The 19,309-nt window shown below is 35.5% G+C and overlaps 2 protein-coding genes across 3 annotated transcripts; one reads left to right on the top strand and one right to left on the bottom strand.

Moving 5' to 3' along the window:
• The first annotated feature begins 566 nt into the window (after window positions 1–566).
• LOC137733611 (large ribosomal subunit protein uL1c-like) lies at window positions 567–4,699 on the top strand. The gene is made up of 7 exons (XM_068472744.1): window positions 567–967; window positions 1,469–1,648; window positions 1,747–1,801; window positions 2,824–2,951; window positions 3,607–3,690; window positions 4,069–4,194; window positions 4,293–4,699. The coding sequence occupies exons 1-7, from the start codon at window positions 626–628 to the stop codon at window positions 4,428–4,430; spliced, it is 1,053 nt and encodes a 350-aa protein (XP_068328845.1). The 5' UTR covers window positions 567–625; the 3' UTR covers window positions 4,431–4,699.
• A 141-nt stretch (window positions 4,700–4,840) lies between these two features.
• LOC137733610 (structural maintenance of chromosomes protein 5) lies at window positions 4,841–19,213 on the bottom strand. 2 transcript variants are annotated; one of them, XM_068472741.1, is made up of 30 exons: window positions 19,033–19,213; window positions 18,229–18,406; window positions 17,984–18,137; window positions 17,368–17,441; window positions 16,181–16,330; window positions 15,994–16,098; window positions 15,365–15,510; window positions 15,128–15,239; window positions 14,864–15,019; window positions 14,287–14,408; window positions 14,061–14,205; window positions 13,903–13,968; window positions 12,742–12,870; window positions 12,553–12,651; window positions 11,606–11,771; window positions 11,381–11,526; window positions 11,188–11,251; window positions 10,968–11,092; window positions 10,724–10,801; window positions 10,206–10,278; window positions 9,537–9,640; window positions 8,169–8,285; window positions 8,009–8,086; window positions 7,069–7,168; window positions 6,914–6,968; window positions 6,557–6,605; window positions 6,386–6,473; window positions 6,218–6,290; window positions 5,668–5,774; window positions 4,841–5,567 (listed from the first exon to the last, which is right to left on the bottom strand). In XM_068472741.1, the coding sequence occupies exons 1-30, from the start codon at window positions 19,068–19,070 to the stop codon at window positions 5,515–5,517; spliced, it is 3,150 nt and encodes a 1,049-aa protein (XP_068328842.1). In that variant the 5' UTR covers window positions 19,071–19,213; the 3' UTR covers window positions 4,841–5,514. The 2 variants fall into 2 exon arrangements, with proteins under 2 accessions (XP_068328842.1, XP_068328844.1); XM_068472743.1 differs by lacking the exon at window positions 12,742–12,870.
• Window positions 19,214–19,309: the final 96 nt, after the last annotated feature.

Below are 19,309 nucleotides of genomic sequence, written 5' to 3'. Positions count from 1 at the left end.
TTAGCCTATTATAAAAATGTGATTCTTATATGAATTTTTAATATGCTAGTACTATACTCACTTTTTTTAACTATGGAAGGCATGTTATATTATTACGTTCCCTAACACGCCCAACATCCCGAATTCACAAAATATGATTAAAAATCATGTCTCTCTAATATTTTCTTATGAGTAATATTATTTATATCATATTTTTGTATTATATTTTCATACCATCTTAGATGACATTTGACGTGGACAGCCACATCATTTGAATTAATCATATTTTTAAATTTAGTTCATTATTTAATAAACTAATAATTAAGAAAAACTCGTTAATTAAATGATGATTGTAATATATGAGGAGTCTTTCTCTTTCATTTTCTTGGATTTTGCAAATTTTTCAAATGATATGGGTGTCCACATCAAATATTACTTAAGGCGATATAAAAATGTAGTATAAAATCATGAATAGCAAAACTCTTTTCCAATTCGTTATTGTGATTTACTATCGCTGATGGTAACTATGGTGTATCATATCATCCACAAGGTCCATGGCAGACAATGATAGCCCGCTCTTATCTCCAACATAAAAGGATAGGTAGAGCAATTGCGCAAAATCCTTTATTTGCAGAGAGCTCCAACAATGGCTACAAGCACCACGCCCTCGTCCCTCATGCTAACGTACGCCTCCTCGTACGCGCACCCACATGACCTCACTCCCTCTCTCGTCTCCTTCCAGCCCAAGCCGCTCTTCAAAACCTTCTGCCTCTGCCCGCTCGCTCTAAGGCCGAGAGAGAGAGAACCAAGCAAATGGGCCAATTCCGAGCCTCACCGAGTGGCCGCGGCGGCTCTTACGGCAGAGGCGGAGGTGGAGGAGGATGTGGACGAGAAGGAAGGAGTGAAAGGAGGTGATGGGTCTGTTGCTGTTTCTGTTCCTTCAAAGCCCAAGAAAGGGAAGGCTGCATTGCTTTTGAAGAGAGACAGAGTGAGTCTTTTTCTGGTTTTCTTCTGCAAGTTCTTATTTTTCATTGTTTTGAGGGTGAAATTTGATTTTTTGGGTTATCTCGTTGGTGGGTTTTGCTTGCTTTTGGTTTTGATTACGGTTCTGGGATTCAAATTTCATGTATTGCTCTTTGATTTAGTTTTTCTTTTGTAGATTATCAGTGAGTTCAGCGAATACTTGTTTGTTATGGTTCTTTAAATTCTAAAAGTCAAGGATTTGATTTGAGTAATTAAGGTCACTTCGTTATCTCGGAGAAGAGACTGGTTCTGCAAAATTTGATATTTACATCCTTAAAGTTTGACGGATTTTCCATGTTTTGGATTGCAGAATGCCCCGAAGTTGTGTTTGATAATTTGGTCCTGGTTTATTTTTGTGTTTATCATTTATGTTGTTAGATATATTCCTGCAATGTCCTAGTTTTACGTTGTTCCAAGATTTCGGTAGTGATTCAAGCGTTCAATTGTCTTCTGTTTAAAATGTCAGACAAGGTCCAAAAGGTTCTTGGAAATTCAGAAACTGAGGGAAACCAAAAAAGAGTATGACCTGCAGCCAGCAATCGCTTTGCTGAAAGAAATGACAAGTACGAAATTTGTAGAAACTGCTGAAGCCCATTTCCGCCTCAACATTGATCCAAAATATAATGACCAACAACTAAGGGCAACTGTGAGTTTTCTGATCTTGTCGGTCAGAGATATGTTTAGTCTTATCAATGCTTAGCACTACATTATATTCGTTCATTTATTGTGGAATTCTTCTACTAGGTAAACCTGCCCAAGGGAACTGGACAGACTGTTAAAGTGGCTGTTCTTACTCAAGGTAGTTCCGATTCTCAATTTCCCACCTCTGTATACAAAGTAATTATATCTGTCATTATATGAGCTAAGGAGGTGTAAAAATTAAACCACGTATTTGAACTGAGTGGATACAAGTTGGAAATTTTAACCTAGAGAATAAAAAGTAGAGGACTGTATTTATGCCTGCAATTTCGGCATTTGCATGTAGTAGGCAGGTGGCCATTAGTCTTGAACTGTTATCTGAATTCTCTATAGGTAAATTGTTTGCCAATTAAGCCTAAAAGGAGAAAACAAGTGACACCTTCACTGAGTGGGGTTTTGTTCTCTCATTCTTTTACCTTGGTTGGAAAAACAGAAAAAAGAATGCTTGCATGGCTCAAGTGGGTTTTTATTTTCTGTCAAGGGGACTTCTTTCTTTTCTTTTTTTTTTTTTTTTTTTTTTTCCAATGATTTAGTATCAGACTTCAAATTGGATCAGAGCATTATCTTTTCTTTTGTAAGGTGTAGTCTGAATATATATTTTTGTTCACATTTTTTTTTTCCTGATGAAAAGGCAATCTTTTGGTCATTTGGGTCCAAAAGTGGTTAAACTTTTGTAAGTTTTAGGAATTGTAAGATTTTCTTAACTCTTTTTGAAAACAAATGGAAGTAGTCATAAATGGAGCACGTTGTTTTATTTTTTTTTTTAGTCTTGATATTTTGTTACTTAGGTTGTGGGAGATGTATCACTGGCTTGATTTAGCTTATATATACAGAATTCCAGATATATGTTCTCTAGATTTAAGCTAGTATGAAAAATGTGCTGTATCTAATAAATTTGTACATTCGGTATTTATTGGTTGCTCTCAATAGACATATTGTAGTATGTTTGAATGTCTTCTACTTTTCCAAAAAAAGTGAAATATTCTGGTTCTCATGTTTTCCCTTTCATAATGTGCACACATATTCATGTTCTTTAAGCTTCTTGGCATTGTGCACAAGTTATCTTACGGTTTTGGTTTCATAGTATTTCATGTCACGTATTATCTTCTTCAATATCTGCAGGTGAGAGGTTTGATGAAGCAAAAAATGCTGGAGCAGATTTGGTTGGTGGAGATGATTTGATACAACAGATAAAAGAAGGATTCATGGACTTTGACAAGCTAATTGCTTCACCGGATATGATGCCTAAGGTGCTGCCTTCGTTATCTTGTTCAATTAAATTAGTGTAGTGTACTGTGAAGTATGTTAATTATTTTTATTTTCTAAAGCATCTGTAGATGAAAATAATTAATTTGGGTCAAATCTAAAATGCTATGTTCTTTGTTTGGTTTTCAGTTGAAATAGGGTCATATGATTGAAATGAGAAAAAAGTAGTTTTGCTGCAGGAAATAACTTGTCAGCTTCATAGTAGTTTGACTGTAAATCCTGATGTGCATGATGGGATGCGGATGATTATTCTTTGGTTGATACGGTAAAGTCCTTGTTATTCATAAGTGAAATTAAGAACAAAGAAATTGCCTCAATATACATCTCATAATGAGACGCCACCCACCAAGACTAAATAATTATAATTTAGAATGTAAAAACAGTAGGTGCTGCCCGGTTTTCCTTGTGACTTGTTTATATGGAGTTAAAAAAGTGACTCAAGTTAGACTGAATTTTCGGGTCTGCTTCTATGATTCTACCAGCTTACTTTTTTAACTTTCACATAGTATGAGAGGCATTGTTCTTTAACGTGAAGCAATTCACAGTTTCTTTTTTGTATCTGTTCTTCTGTGGTTTTAATTGGCCGGAAATTATGATCTCAGTAATTTTTCATCATATTATCTTTGTTACTATTCTCAGGTTGCTAGCCTAGGAAAGATTCTAGGACCACGAGGGCTCATGCCAAATCCGAAAGCTGGTACTGTCACGCCTAATATACCACAGGTATGGTTTGTTTTGCGACATTTTTGTTTCCTTTCTGCACTTGTGTGAATATGCTTTCTTACCCTAAACCCTTAATCTTAGCTATTGTTTTAGTTCTTTCCTACACATATGCATATGTATGTCTGGTACAGTAAGAATAATGAAATGAGGAAATCCGTAAGAAGAAAAAACTGAGACACTGACACACATACGAGGGTATAATATTCAATATGAATACAATGAATTTTGATACAATGAATACGATGAGGGCAAATGAAAAGAAATATAGTTGACACAACCTACGGTGATCATCCATGGTAGTACAGGAATGGATTTACATGTGGCAGGGCAACAGTACAAGGAATTTGATTTCTTAGCCTACTTCATATACTGTTTCAGGCCATAGCAGAATTCAAGCAGGGGAAAGTGGAATATAGAGCAGATAAAACTGGTATAGTTCATTTGCGGTTTGGAAAAGCCGACTTTCCTGAAGAAGACCTTCTCGTGAACTTGCTAGCAGCAGTTGTACGTTCTTCACTTCTCCTTATTTCCTAATTTCGATTGCTATCTGAACTCCACCCACTTGGCCGTGAAATTTAATTTACTTATATTTTACCTGGCAGAAATCTGTAGAAGCAAATAAACCACCAGGTGCAAAAGGTGTTTACTGGAAGAGTGCACATATATGCTCGTCGATGGGGCCTTCCATCCGGTTAAATATAAGGGCGATGCTCGATTTCAAGCTTCCAACAAATGCTTGAAGAACACTAACCACCTGTACATGTTGTCGTTAAATTGTTCATTCAGCCTCTTAAGGTGCCACTGTCGAATCTTTGCCAATGTAGTTCGTAAAGACGGCTGGGGAGAGTAAGGGGTGACCTTGATACTTTTGTATCTTGGTTAGGTCTGTACCATAAAAGAGCATGCGAGTTTCATCTACACCGAGTGAGAAAGGCCATGTACTAATTTTGTGATCGATATTATCAACTCATCACTTTGGTTTCTTGTTTACGAATGAGAGAAATTTCACGAAGTATATGCCATGTTTTTTTATTTTTTTTTGAACAATAATATTATCTACACTAAGGGAAGAATATATATGATGTATATCAGGTATCGAGCTATTGATCTCAGTCGAGAGTCGGGACCAGGTGGTTGTTTAACCAGAGAACAATGCCACTGCAGCCAGCCATCATTTGAAACGAATCATTTCTCCTTCCTATTAAGTTATAATCCAAAAAAAAAAAGCTAAAATACAGAAAAGCTAACAGAGTCACCCTCCAAGACAGCCATCGTTCTAAGAGCAAATATCACCGGTAATTTACTGTGTTAGTTTCAGAGCTAATGGACGTCGGGAACATGCCACCAGGGAGAATGAAGGTTTGAGAGAATGTACAGCTACTATTCGAGCGTAGAGAGAAGCGCCTTAGTGACGGTACTGCGACCGCTGAAATGTGCTTACATATTCCTTCTCATTTCTTCCCTTCACCTGTTCCCAACTTCCCCGATCCATAACTTCCTTTTTTCTAAGATGATTGAAATACAAAGATCACGGAAAACATCACGCGACTTGGAGATATCAAACGTTATCTTAAAGTATACAATGCACCTGATATCGAGTAGAAACAACGATAGGATTATCGCCAAATCGTCGCTCCTCCAAGGTAAAGGTTTTATGTTTGGCTTTTGCTAAGGCATTCCACGACGAACTCGACATAGAGCCTCATCCGAGCAACTTTACAAAAAGGGTAGACCTAATTTACACGGATGAACACGGGTTGTACCAAGCCATGCTTAGCTGGGTGCAACATTACGAAAATTCCTCATCGGAAGGTAATTGTTATTTCAGCGTCCCCTTTTTCCAAGAATGTTTCTGTAGCTATCGCCCTCACTCCAGTCTGAAATAACAAAAAGGAATGAATTTTTGGTGAGTATCGCATAAGTTCAACGAATTAATAGATATACTACTGACTGCTAACTCTCAAGTAAAACTTTCACCTCCATTCGCCCATGAACTGGCATAGGGGCCAGTTTTTATGTTCAAAACGCTGCACTCGTCACTGTAAACCAGATCCGGTAGCAACTTCGGGGTAAGCAAGAAACATCTGAATAACAGTGACAGAAACCAAAGCTTAAGTGACCTTTTACATATGATAAGCACAATTTGCTTTGTCCACTGCAATTTATAAGACAATATAATCATAGAAGCTCATGTCCTCCATTGGTCACACAATCTTGCAATTTCTTTGGTTCATACTAGAAGCAGAAACCTTTTTGTTAACCTCGATATTCAATACTGTTAGGAGCAGCTAAAAGAGAAGTGCATGATGAGAGACGGACTACACATGCTATCCTTCCAATTTATAAAGGGAGCTGTCGCACACCCAAAACATCATTTTGCACTACTTCCAATTAATAACGATGCATTATAATATATCAGTATTTCTAGTTTCTCAAGTCGTCTTCTAAAACAAATGGAGACAGATAATAATTCGCACCAAGAAACAGACACAGATAATTATCACAAGTTATGCATAGTTGCTCTTACTGTGGTGTATTTGGTTGAGATGCTGCTCTTACTAACTGCTGGAACATATTTCTTTCATTTATCGGATCCATCCCTGAAAACATATTAAACACAACAATGATTTATTTTGAGATAAAGAAACTTGATTGGATGAAAAAAAGAAGATAACACTCTGCTGTGCAACCAAACCTTGATTTATCTCATCAACCACCCTAAATGGGCAATTTGTAAGGTCTTGAAGAGAAACAAGATAAAGTATAGTTGAAACCGAACGCTCCTACAAATGGGAATTTGAAGGCCACAATAAGGCAAAACTGTTGAAGTCAAATCAATAACTCAAGAATACAGCAAGTGTAATACCCCTCCGGATTGATGGTGGGCACTGAGAACTTGTAGCTGCCCCGCTTGCCTGATGGCCATAATGTCAAACGAATGAAATTGTGAACAGAAGCAATGCACAACTTTTAAGTAGGTTTCACATAACAAATCAGCAACTGTGATTTCATCTTAGTGCAATAGAACAAAAACAATATAGATACTACCAAGCTTGGAATCTATCAGAGTTATGTCGAACCAGGCTTGGAATTAGTCCTGGTTCCGACATAACTAGGATAAATTAAATTACACTACCATGATAAATTAAATTACACTTCCCAACTTAAAACGACTAGTAGTAGCACTATGAAAGTACAGAAACAGGAACAAAATTGAAATTACCTGAATTTTACTTTTATAAGTATCCCATATTGGTCGAAGTCCATTTCATGCTCATCTGAGAAGAAACATGAAATTACAAAAGTTCAAAATAAAATAATAAAAAAAAAAAAAAAAAAAAAAACCTTCTAGATAGTGCAATGCTGAATGGTAAATACCCAATAAAACTTCCCCTGCAACCGCCATCTCTTGGAAGTTCCTACTGAAAGTCTCATTTATCTGAGCAACAAGACTTCTTAATGTTGGGAGCCAAGTTCCCTGCAAATAATTTACAATCAGGAAACAACAAAGAATATTAGCAAAACATACACTAATGCAAGTGGCATATATGCACACTGACGTGAAAGAGAGAGATAAAGGAAAACGAAGAAACTAAGAATATGAAAGTAGTTTGACATAAATATTTAGAATTTTAAACTGTTCAGGGCTGTTGGTTTAAAAATTTATTCAACATGACCTTTTCAGACCTAGCAATACAAGTGAGTATTGGCAAAGGCCAAATTTGTCTACTTATTTTGGAATCTGTTGTTTGTGGCAAACTAATGAACTGTAGGAGGTTAGCAGCATAAAGAAACTGCTGTTTCCATGGAGATTGGAGACTGTAAAATGCATATAATTACAACCTAACGCCAAAGACCAAAACTCAGGTGAATTCCAAGTAACATAAGAGACAAGCTGTTATGGTAATAGAATGCAAATGTGATGTTTATCCTGAAACATGAACAGTGGGTGCAGGACTAAATAATCTTAAACAAAAGAAAATTTCAAGTCAATTGTGGTGGCTTTTCTGAAACCATCATAATCCATTTAACAATTCCCATCATCCATCATTGAGTGTGTCCTACAGTTTATTGTGGTGACTCTGGTTGGATTGGTTAAAGCAATAGTTCAAACGGACAAAGTATTTTGGTCAAGTGTTCATTGAGGAGACCAACATCAACTTGACAAAATAGTCGTTAAGGTAACAACTAGGCATCACTAACCTTCTTGCTTTCAGATTACCTACTTCAGCTATTCAGCTAAGCTACTCATAAGATAACAACTAAGCTTCGCTAACCTTCTTTATGAAAAAATAAAATAAAATAAAGCATTACTCACTTTCAGATTATCCACTTCAGCTATACACCTACTAAGCTCTGTTTTATCTGCTTCCAGTTTCGCTGAATATTCTTCAATCTGTATTATAATTGTAGTAAGAGTGATGAACTTAAAAAAGAAATTAGGGGAAAAACAGCTACCAGAGATGGCAGAAATATACCTTTTGCTGACGGTCTTCATATTCTTTCAGTATATTTTGATTTAGAAAAAGAATAGAATTAGCTTGAGAAATATTTTCATGTATAGCAGCTTCCAATTCTTCAATTGTAGTAGGCATCTGGAGACAAAACAGACAAAGAAATCAACTTTTGTTAGGTTACAAAAGAGCTGTTAAATTTTGAATAAAATAATAAAAGTGCAAACGGAGAGAGATTAGATAGACTACAGATTTTACATGGTTGACCATTAGGGCCATGTTCATATGAGAGGAACACAAATGTTATAAGGAAATAGAAAGTGCAAATCCTGAGGCCCATGTCAATATTCCAATTGGTTCAATGGTTGAACCAGGTCGGGCTCATATGATAAGTCTACAGTGCCCAGCTTGTCCTACGTACAAAGTTTATACATGGACATAAGCTTTGGACAAATCCATAGGCTCAGATTATTAGGAAAGTTCACCATAAAATTCATAAGAGCAGATCAAGGCCATAGCTCCTTATCAATGTATAACTCAATCACAAAAGAAATACATCAAATTTTGTCCTGATAATTGCGCTTCATAGAATGGTGTTCTGTTATACCAAATAAGCCCATAAGCTCCCAAGATCTAGCTAAGAAGCTACTTGATTACCTTATTGTTTTTTATGTACCCAAATACTGGCCTCATACATAAGAACTTTCACACAATAAAGCAGGTAGACGTTTCTCTTGGTGTCAGGTCAACAGATCTTCTCAATGAACACTCCTATAGTGGTTTAGTACCCCGAAAGTTTACACAGATTAACAGTTCAGGACCTATGTTCCAAATTTATTGTAATACTACATAATGCTACCTTTTATCGTCCATTTCACACACGCCAATCAATCAGCCAACAAGCCCATTAATCAATGATATCATGATTGCAGAATCCTCCGTTTCTTACGACGAGGCCAATATAGGGGTCGCTTTGTCCATGTGGGGAAAAGCCAGGCTACAAAATTTCCATGTCATGAAAAAGGTGGGGCCCGCCACACCCACATCATGGATTAAAAGACTTGTTGACGAATTGATTAACAGAAGTATGAAGACAACAAAATATGGATTTGGGTATGATTTAGGTAAGTTGTGAACATTGGGCACTAAACTGATAATCGATGTAACTTTTGGGAAGTAAGGTGAAAATAACTTCAAAACATTATATACAACAAAACAAAAACACCTGGGCACCTAGCACACAAGTTTTTGATACCAGTGAACCAGTCGACTCACTTCACAGAATTAACTGGCCCCCACCCACACTATATCATAGTTTGTGCCATTTACTCCTCATATTCAAGCAGAAGTTATATTTTCCATGCATTAGAATTAACTCATTATATAGAAAACCTCAAGAAATTCCTTCTGAAGTGCTGGAGTGATCATCGCAATGGATTCTGCATTCTTCTTGGCAACTAAAAGTTGCTGTCGGCAATCCTCCTCTGCCTTCTTACCTGGACAGGAAGCAAAAAAGCAATAACTAGCATTACTGACATTGAGTTTTCTACTGTAAATCTTTATTTTTTTTTCAATAAGAAACAATTTTATTAGCAGGTGAAAATCGAAGACATATACATGTACTGATAATTCAAATGTTATCCTCTTTCTTTCAAAGGCATCCCTCACTAGAAGTTCCATACTTCATTGTGCGTAAGGAGTCTAAGGACCAACGAATTGGACTAGATAACCAATTCAATATTCTGATTGTTTTGAAGACAAAAGAACTACGATAAATTACTTTAGAACAAAAATAATAGAGTGGCTACGATACATGCATGTATTTAATACATTAACCATTTAATGGTCACGTATGGTTAGATTTGATATTCTCTCTTTTCGGTGCATATATGACCGTTTAGATGGTGAATGTATAAAATACATGTACAGGCCAAGTCCTAAAAATAAAGCACAATCATACACTACCAAAAAGAGTGAAAAACAACTTTATGCGTAGATCAAACAGTTTAAACAACTGCACGGAATGGAAGAACCTCAAAGTGAAAGTAAAAAACCACTTACACTCCTCATGGTGCAGGCTTGCTTGAAGAGCAACCTTTTCATGGTGTTTGATATTGACCTCCATTTCTTTAATCTAATAAAATGAAAAACAAGCATAAATAAATTAATTAGAGCTGAGTATGAACGAATGCATATTATTCAGATATCCCATGGCACAATAGCTTTACAATAAAAAGAAACATGAATCATAACGCGGCGTATAGTCTAAAGAGATAAAATCTAACAAAGAAATAATTCATTACAGTATAAGGCGCCACCTTTGTTTGCAAACTGAGTAAAAAAAGAACAAGAAAAAGTTTCAAACCATTCATGCCTAAAATAAGGGGAAATTACATTCTACCTTAACAAAAAGCATTCACTTCAGTTTTATGATTGCATTTGAAGAGTTTTATGATTGTATTTGACAAACTGTCTACGATTTTAAGTAAACTTATTTGTAAATTTTGTAGGCAAACTCAGTATGCAAAAAAATAGTAAAACTCTCAAAGCAGATTGTTCTGGATCATCATAGAAAATACCTTTGCATCAAACTCAATGACCATCATGTGCTTTTCAGCATAACTTTGTTTGAAAGAAACAGCCTCAGCAAGTAGACTCTGAAAAAAGACAGCAGAGTTAAAAGTTTGAAGTAACCAAGTCCTGAAACACTTATATCTACCCCAAACATTGGTGTACAACTTAAACCAAACAAAGAACAGAATAAATAAATAAATAAAATGTCCCCTTAAGAATTTAATTTTAGAAGTGTGCCTAAAACCTGACCTTAATTTCCATTGCAGAATGGAACCTGTCAATCATATATTTTGCAGACTGTTCATTGAGCTTCGCCATACTAGTATCCAGGTCATCCTCCTTCTCCATAGATTCTAATTTCTTTTTCCTTTGTGCTGAGATCACCAGAGTATACTCATTATGTAAAATGAACAAAAGAAATTAAATACGAAGCTTCTAAAGAGAAAACTTCAAAACCATTATTACTTACCAATACGGTTTTCTATTTCACGTTGTTTTCTCTTCCCATCCTGTACATTTCTGATAATCTCCTCCTACAATATATATTACGTTGTTCCACATAAGTAAAGGAATTGCATGTCAAACCAAACCCAGTTAACATTAAAGTATAGTTTATATGTTTGTAGCATTGAATGCCACCTGCTACACTTATTTCCACATACCCTCTGTTTCTGAAATTTTGCTGCTTCATTTTCTGCTTGTCTTTCCTCAATCTGAAGTGATCTAACAATATCCTGTAAAGCAGTAATAGATTCTTCAAGTTCCCCTTTTTTGGACATCAATGACTCAACTTCCCCAGTCTCCAAACCTGAAAGTAAAATGTATGACCTCAACCAGCGAAGTGTTTGGATTATTTGCTAAACAGAAAAGGGTTTGCAGAAACATACCACACAAAAAAAGTTGAGAACGACTGACTGATTCTACACTGGCAGATCTATGACCACCATATCTTGATACTGACCATCGGTAGTGATTCTCAGGGGTCCAAAAATCTAAAATCCCTAACTTAGAAACCTCATCAGCCCTCTGATCCGTAGTCCTGGACCCAATATACTGAGGAAAAAGGAAGAAACACAAATACATGAGCATTTTTTTTATAATAAATTACATGCACAAAAGCTATCAAAATCAACACTACCTAACAAATTTCAAACACCGAACTTCATACGGTTGACCTTAGGCACGGCAAATCGTCATTTTTGTTTATGTACAATACAGTCAATCATCACCAACTCGTCTAATTGATCAGGTCAAGTTACTTAAACACTAACCTCACCCATTTATTTATCACGTCCTGTTTGGAATGATACGGATATATTGTGAATTAGAAACTTGAAACTAAGTTCCGTTAATTTCTAATTAACCCTATTACTTATACATTCCTTATAGAATTGAATCCATTAAGTACGGTTTATTAATAAACCATATAAACCATATATGGTTTATTAAAAAACCATATACTATAATTTTATAGTTTACATGAGGACTCGTACAATACTTATTGGTATATAGTACAACTAAAACGGGCTTATCATGGAAAAGTTATTTTTCTCATGTTTGACACTACCCCAACCTGTTTACCAGTTGTCTTATCGTACAACATACAGGTTCATGTCTTATTGTGCCACATAGAGGTTTGTGTTAAGTAATGGTCAACCAAAACCCGTTAACCACATCTTGGGTTCAAGTCGTGTAATGGAATCATGTACAAATTTTAGCCTAGTTGAAGTCAACAAGTGCACATAAAATTGTGAACATATATTTAGCACATTATTTTAAATTTTATAACTTTTGCCTGAAGTATATAAGATAAGAGTAAGCTTGGGAATCATACTGATCTATCCAAGCCAAATTGGCTAATCAAAACCTCCTTCACAGCAGTAGGAGCATCAAAAACTTGGTCAAGCCGCGAATAGATCTCCAGTGCACTCATCTGCTCATAAAACACGGAAGTAAACAATAAAAATGTTAACAGGACTAGTTCAAACTTTTTTTTATAAAATATAGCACCAAAAACACACACCTGCTCAGAAATTTGAAAGGGTTCTCTGTGACAAGTTCCATTTCCCGTATAATTTAAAACTGGAACATCAAAGGACTTGAGATTTTTTACCAAAAAGTCCCGGTCACGAGAATCTTGAGTTATGAAAGACTACAAAACATGAAAAAGTAAGATCAACAAATAGGTATTATTAAGCCAACAAATAAATACATGTTTGAGTAACATGTGGAATTCTTTTATGATACTGTGCTCCTAAAAAAACACATAACTATACTGACTCAAAGCAAATTCGAAGTACAACAGTGTATAGGTTACCGGCATCTACCCAACCATCCGCACAAACACAAGCACAAACATACACAAACAGAGATTTGGAAAGTAGAATGGTTATATTAAAAACTTAAATAGGATATAAAGCACCCCAAACTTAGGTAAGGAGTTAATTTACATACGTAGTTAACACATGGCCTCACAGTTCTATGCAGGGGAAAGTTGAGATTTAAGTCTTGGTTGGAAGGGGGAGAGTTGGGGGAAAGGCTTTAATGTTGCATCCAAACTCACCTATGAGGGTTTAGCATGGATTAGCCAAGATATGTGACATGCCAATGAAATGATCTTTCATCCCAAAACTAAGCCTTCATTAAGTTATCTTGATTACCTTCATCTCTTGCCTTCACTTTGTGAATCAATAAAAGGCCAAAATTGTATAGACAACTACTCTTGTAACTCCTTTCATCTACCTTCTTTTGTGTACCCTTCCCAAGCAGCTTCCCCAGTTTATGAAACCAAAGTTCTGATCAGACTGACAGATACACAGGTATAAGCCTTATACCAAACAAACTGGGAAATTCTAGGGGCAAATTTGGGATTGCCTTTTAGCGCTCACTAGAAGCACTTGTATCAGAAGCACAAGAAATTTTTTATTATACAAAGCACTTAAGGAGAAGAACCTGGTAGACCAGGTGGCCAGGTGCTTTCCAGAAAGCCCCAAACAGTACTTTTTGAAGCCAGGAGCACTTTTGGTTACTTAATATTGCTTTTGGCTATCTGAAAGCACTTTTAGCCCTTCCAAAAGCATTTTCAGACAGACCCTTAACAATGTAGGAGTTAGAAGCCTGGCATTTGATGTTAGGTAAATACAAGTAGATTAAAAAAAATCTAACATAATACAAATGCATTTACCTTCCACATGTAATTAGGAACATGACCACCCAAGTAGTCAGCGTGAACTCGATCTGGCACATTAACCTGAGTATGCATGCACCCAGAGGAGCATCATCAATAATTTGTAAATTCAAATTCTTCAGTGAACATGACAATGTTATGATTTAAATACATACCTCAAGCAAAACAGGGCCATACACCTCCTTATTGAACTGATGACGATGTTCTTGCAACCATTTATAAGCATCAACTATTTTATCTGCTCCAGAATTTTTTAATACTTGTAAGAGTTTACCATTTTTATTTTCCATCTCCTTCAACCTGAAAAGGATACAGTAAAAGATGTTTGAATTAACAATACAAAGGCATGTGGACAGGATTTGACCTTGAAGCAAATATTACTTATCCAGGCAGGTGTTTAGGGAAAGTTTCTTTTGATTTAAAAATCTTTCCTTCTCTGACTTCTTATCCCTCTTTTCCTTTGCAGAAACTTCTAGATCCACAATTTGAGCATGCAATCTCGCCTGATCAGCAATATTTACTCAGTAACGGGGGGGAAGAACTCAAACAAATCATAAGTCTAATACCCCAGCAAAAAAACGAAACATGTTAGTTTACAGATTTAAAACCTGAGAATAATAATCAAATGACTCTTCTAAATAAATAATTGCGCTACAATGTTCATAGGAAAACAAAACCAGAAACTAGGTACATATTTGATTGAGAAGACTAAACAGTGCGCTAACTGTTCCTAGGCAAACAAATCCAAAGTCTAATAACCCAACAAAACTTGACTGAAAAACATTGGCAAAGGAACCATGACTTCTCAAAACTGGTTTGCACAAAAGTATTTTCATTCATGGTTAATGGCTAAAAATCTGATCCATTTATGTCAATCACACCAGGAACTCCATTTATGTTAATCACACCAGGAACTGCCTGAAGATCCTGACATTTTGAGACTGAATCCATAACTTACAATTTCATCTGTAGGGGCCGCATAAGGAGTCAGATTTTCAAGTTCTAGCTCAGCAGCAGCTAGATCCTTTTTTGCTTTTGAGATCCTTTGTTGACGAGATTCTTCTTGCTTCTTCAATTCTTCCATTTCGTTGTATTTTTCTTTTATTAACACTCCCTATAAATGTGGATGAAATTGAAGCACAATAAAAATTCAATTATCCACACTACAAACTAGAGAAGGGCTAAAATTACATTAAGCAAATAAAGTACCACATTATCATACCAAGCGGTTCACATTTTCCAAAAGTCTCATTCGTTTGTTTGCATTTTCACTAATGTTTTTTACTACTTTTGTACTCTTCGACTCCATCACCACTCTCTCTTGTTTTTGTTTTCTGCAGCAGGTAGAACATTATTACACTAGAAAGTAAAATACAAGCAAGTCATTGCAATAAACAGACTGTATATCTCATGTCAATATATTGTGCATGAATAAATCAACTAAATGAAGTGATTATACTCAATAGGTTCTTTCAGTTGATTTAGAGTTCTTGCTGCTTTCTCCAACTTCTTTTTTGCATCCTTTTCCTGCTCCATAGCTTCCATGCATTCAGCCTTCTTCATATCATACTTCAGCCATGGCAATTTTTTTTTCATGGTATCAGCCTGTAGATGACATCAAGACGAAATCTCAGTTCCAATTTAATTATGTGGGAAGCAGAACAGCGTTTTCTCTTTGGGGGATGAGGAGTGGATTATCGAGTCAGATGGAGTTCCTTTTTTTTTACTATCTTGAGAACTATAAGGGAGATGGGATGAGGATTTATGGGATAAAGTCGAATTCTCATTGTCGCCATTATGGGCTTCAGTTTCACCTGCATTTGGGGATCTAGCTTTCCTTCCTATGGTCTAATGAACCACATTTATCTTTCAGTGTTTTCCTTCAGATGTTTTGGTTTGTGAGGTTCTGTGCTATTTTGTGGATGGTGAATCTGATTGTATTTGAGTTATGTACTAGCGCTCAATGGATATCTTGTCCACTTCATTGTGTGTGTGTGTGTGTGTTATAAAAATCTTTACTAAGAGTTTGTATCTTATCATAAAAATACACTGGCATTCAGTTCATATAACAAAACCAAAAAGACAAACCTTTGCGAGAAGTTCCTCTCTTTGGCGGACACGCTCAACATCTTTCTCTTGTTCAGCATTCAGTGCCTTCAACTGATTCAAAGTTTCTCCATTTTTTTCAACGGCCTAAATCAAAAAGACAAAATGTCTAAATAACGTGATAAAGCTAATTAACATTGTATAACATAAGGACAAATTAAAAACCCACTTGTTCAATTCTTTTCAATTTCTTGCTTTGCTCAATAAGTGCACGATGTTGGATCGGCAATTGAGGATCTCCTACAGCCTTTTCAGTCTCTTCTAGAAGTTGCACTGGAGTTAATTTGGCGAACTCACAGACACGATCTTGTGGTAAAAACTACAAGCACACCCCCAAAAATAAAAAGGAGAAAATTGATAAAAAAAATTATAAAAAAAAAAAAAAGAAAGAGAGGAAATTACTGACCAAAACTCATAATTTAGCTACAAAATTGTTAGCAACAATTTCAAATAGCATCATAAAAATGAGTTAAAACTGAAATATCTTAGAGGGAGACAAATAACAGGAAATCAAATAAATAATGCCATATACGTGCATTAATACACTCGCAGTAAACAACTTGACAACTAGTGTGCATCCCCAGACAACCTTTACTACAACATATAATTTACCCATTCTTCTCAACATTAGTTCATTCAGAAGAATTTGGAATCAATAGGAATGCTCAATTAAGATGAAAGACAAAAGTAGACCACTAGATAAACCATTATTTAGCACATGCTCTAATCAAAATAAAAAAGGAGTGGCATTTCAAACAGGATCATGCAACAAAGGATCTCAATTTTACTAGCACAGCAAGTACAAACAATGGAATGCAGAAGAAGTGAAATATAAAGGTCACTTCCAATAATTTGCTGCCTATAAAAAGACTGAATCAATGCACCGCTATATGAGCAAACACTCCTCATCTTTCTCAACTTTAAGAAAATACTTCGCATCCTTCCTATAATTTTAAAGACCAAGGTGCCAAATACAAAAAAATAAAGTATCAACTTTGTGAGGATATTAAGTAACAGTTTCTACAATCTATTGCACTCCTTACTAAGTAAATTTTCTGTCTGTACATATACTCTGAAACTGTACAGTACCAAGTTTGTAAAAGTACTGCCTATTCTATGCAAGTATAACCTTCAAAATGTTGTCTTCTACTAAAAACTAAAAAACAACAAAGAATACTGATTAAGCTTATAAATTCAACAGTCATAAAATTCAATTACAAGGTCCAGATATTCAAAAGGAATATTAATAAGCAAAAACATGTGCATGCATATCAAAAGTCATATTGCATCCACATATAAAAGCTACAGAATTAAGGCATGCCCTGATCTGATGTTAATTATTAGAAACAAACTCACTTGAGTTAAATTGTTGACTTGAACATTAAACCTTTGAGTGATTTCAACCACATCCTTTTTAGGCACCGCTCTTCCTGAAATACAAAGAAAACTGATAAATCAGTATTTGAGATTACTCCTGTGCCTTCTCAATAAACCGTCTTAATTTGGAAAGTAGTTTATTTCCCTTGATAATGCATGATAGTGAATCAAAACATATCATCCACTTTTCCCACTGTCTTGCAGACTTGTAATTAAAAGTTAAAACTGACACAATTTGAAAAGAAAACAAGCTTGTACACAAGTACCGCACTTCTGCTGAATGAAGACAAGAATAAATGCAAAATAGGAGCTACATGCATTGAAGCACAATTCTTGGAATGGAAATTAATGCATAAGATGATTTTCAGAAACTACTATAACCCGAGTGAGAGCATGTAGGTTAAACATCCTCCGTTCTCTGGGAAAATGTCAGTTAAACATGATACTTTAAGGGGCTACTAACAAGTATACAAACACTTCTCTTAATGGCTATAAGCCACCTCAAGCTATTGCCTAAAGATCTGTTTGTTGGTCCATAATATATTCAAGAGAAATGATAAAATAATTAACTCTTTGCACATGCAAAACTACTTACCATTGTATAACCATTCAGACTTGTTACGTGTATCAATCTTACGCATAATTTCAATATGCTCCTCTTCGGTGTCCCCTCTCAAGGTTATTTTAATATAACCGGACGCTTCACCACGCTTCACATATGCTCCAACACTGGTGGCCCTTCCAAGTAGCTGTAGTTACCAAACTCCTCTTCTTTATATATTGTTTACCAAAAACAAACTTAAGAAATGCAACAAAACACGTTCCCTGATATTAACTAACCTGAGGCTCACCACCAAGACCCAGTGCTATTGCACATACGAGAGAACTCTTTCCAGCCCCATTTGGTGCAATTACAAGGTTTAGACGAGGGGCCGGTTTGCACGTTATGTGACCAAAGGTCATAAAATTATGGAGCTCAATCTTAGTTATGCTTCCCAGCTTATAGTCATCTTCACCCCTGAAAGAAAGAGATGATAAGCATTAAACCTTGACATCATTGCTGAACTAATCAAAACAACAAAAAGGAAATAAATTTCACTTTCTCATGTTCTGTATAGCAGAAAATTTTGAATAGTATCTTCTTGATTTTAACACTACGAAGTCAGTTCAAGATAGCTAAATACATATCTTGTTGCTTCAGCATTGACTCAGAGTTTCTATAGGTCCCAAATAACAAAATTTTAGATCTTTACCACTGTACTACTACTACATTTAGAAAAAAAATAAAAAATAAAAATAAAATTGTGTTAAGCAGAATAAGGTTTTACGGTGAATTCCATAATCCTCAGTTTAATTTCGTAACATAATAATGGAAGACAAAAGAAAAGGTTAAACATTTCATTTAATAATAATTAATAAAGCAAAAAATTAACTCAAAAAAATAAAGCAAAAAATAAACACAAAGACATTAAATTTTCTGGGTAACCAAACAGACAGTAAGAAAAAATGCAATTAGAATGAAAGAAGGAAAAAAAAAAAAAAAAAAAAAAAAACCTAATTCTGACGAACTGGGTACCAGAAAACATGAAAAGAACTTCAATTTCAAATTCAATTTCAAAAGTGGAGTGAAACGAGTCTCCGGACCTTGTAATTTTGGGGCGCTTTGCGCGACTCTCCGCCATTCTTGAACTTTGCAGTGCTACTTTCTGATTCTTCGAGGAATTGGGGGTTTTGTGGTCAATCAGTGAAACCCTAGGTGGTGATCGATTTGGGTCGGGGAAGTAAGTAAAAACCTAGGGATTTGGGAAGGGAAAGAGAGAAGAATTGGCGCCAAAAGAGAAAAAGTGGGGTATGTGTTTTATAAGCCGCAGCAATTGGAGAGAAATGTAATTTTATTTCATTTTAAAAAAATAAAAAATAA

Source organism: Pyrus communis, chromosome 5 (assembly GCF_963583255.1).
Source record: "Pyrus communis chromosome 5, drPyrComm1.1, whole genome shotgun sequence".
In the NCBI taxonomy this organism is placed as follows: domain Eukaryota; kingdom Viridiplantae; phylum Streptophyta; class Magnoliopsida; order Rosales; family Rosaceae; genus Pyrus; species Pyrus communis.
This window is presented reverse-complemented; position numbering and strand designations above follow the sequence as displayed.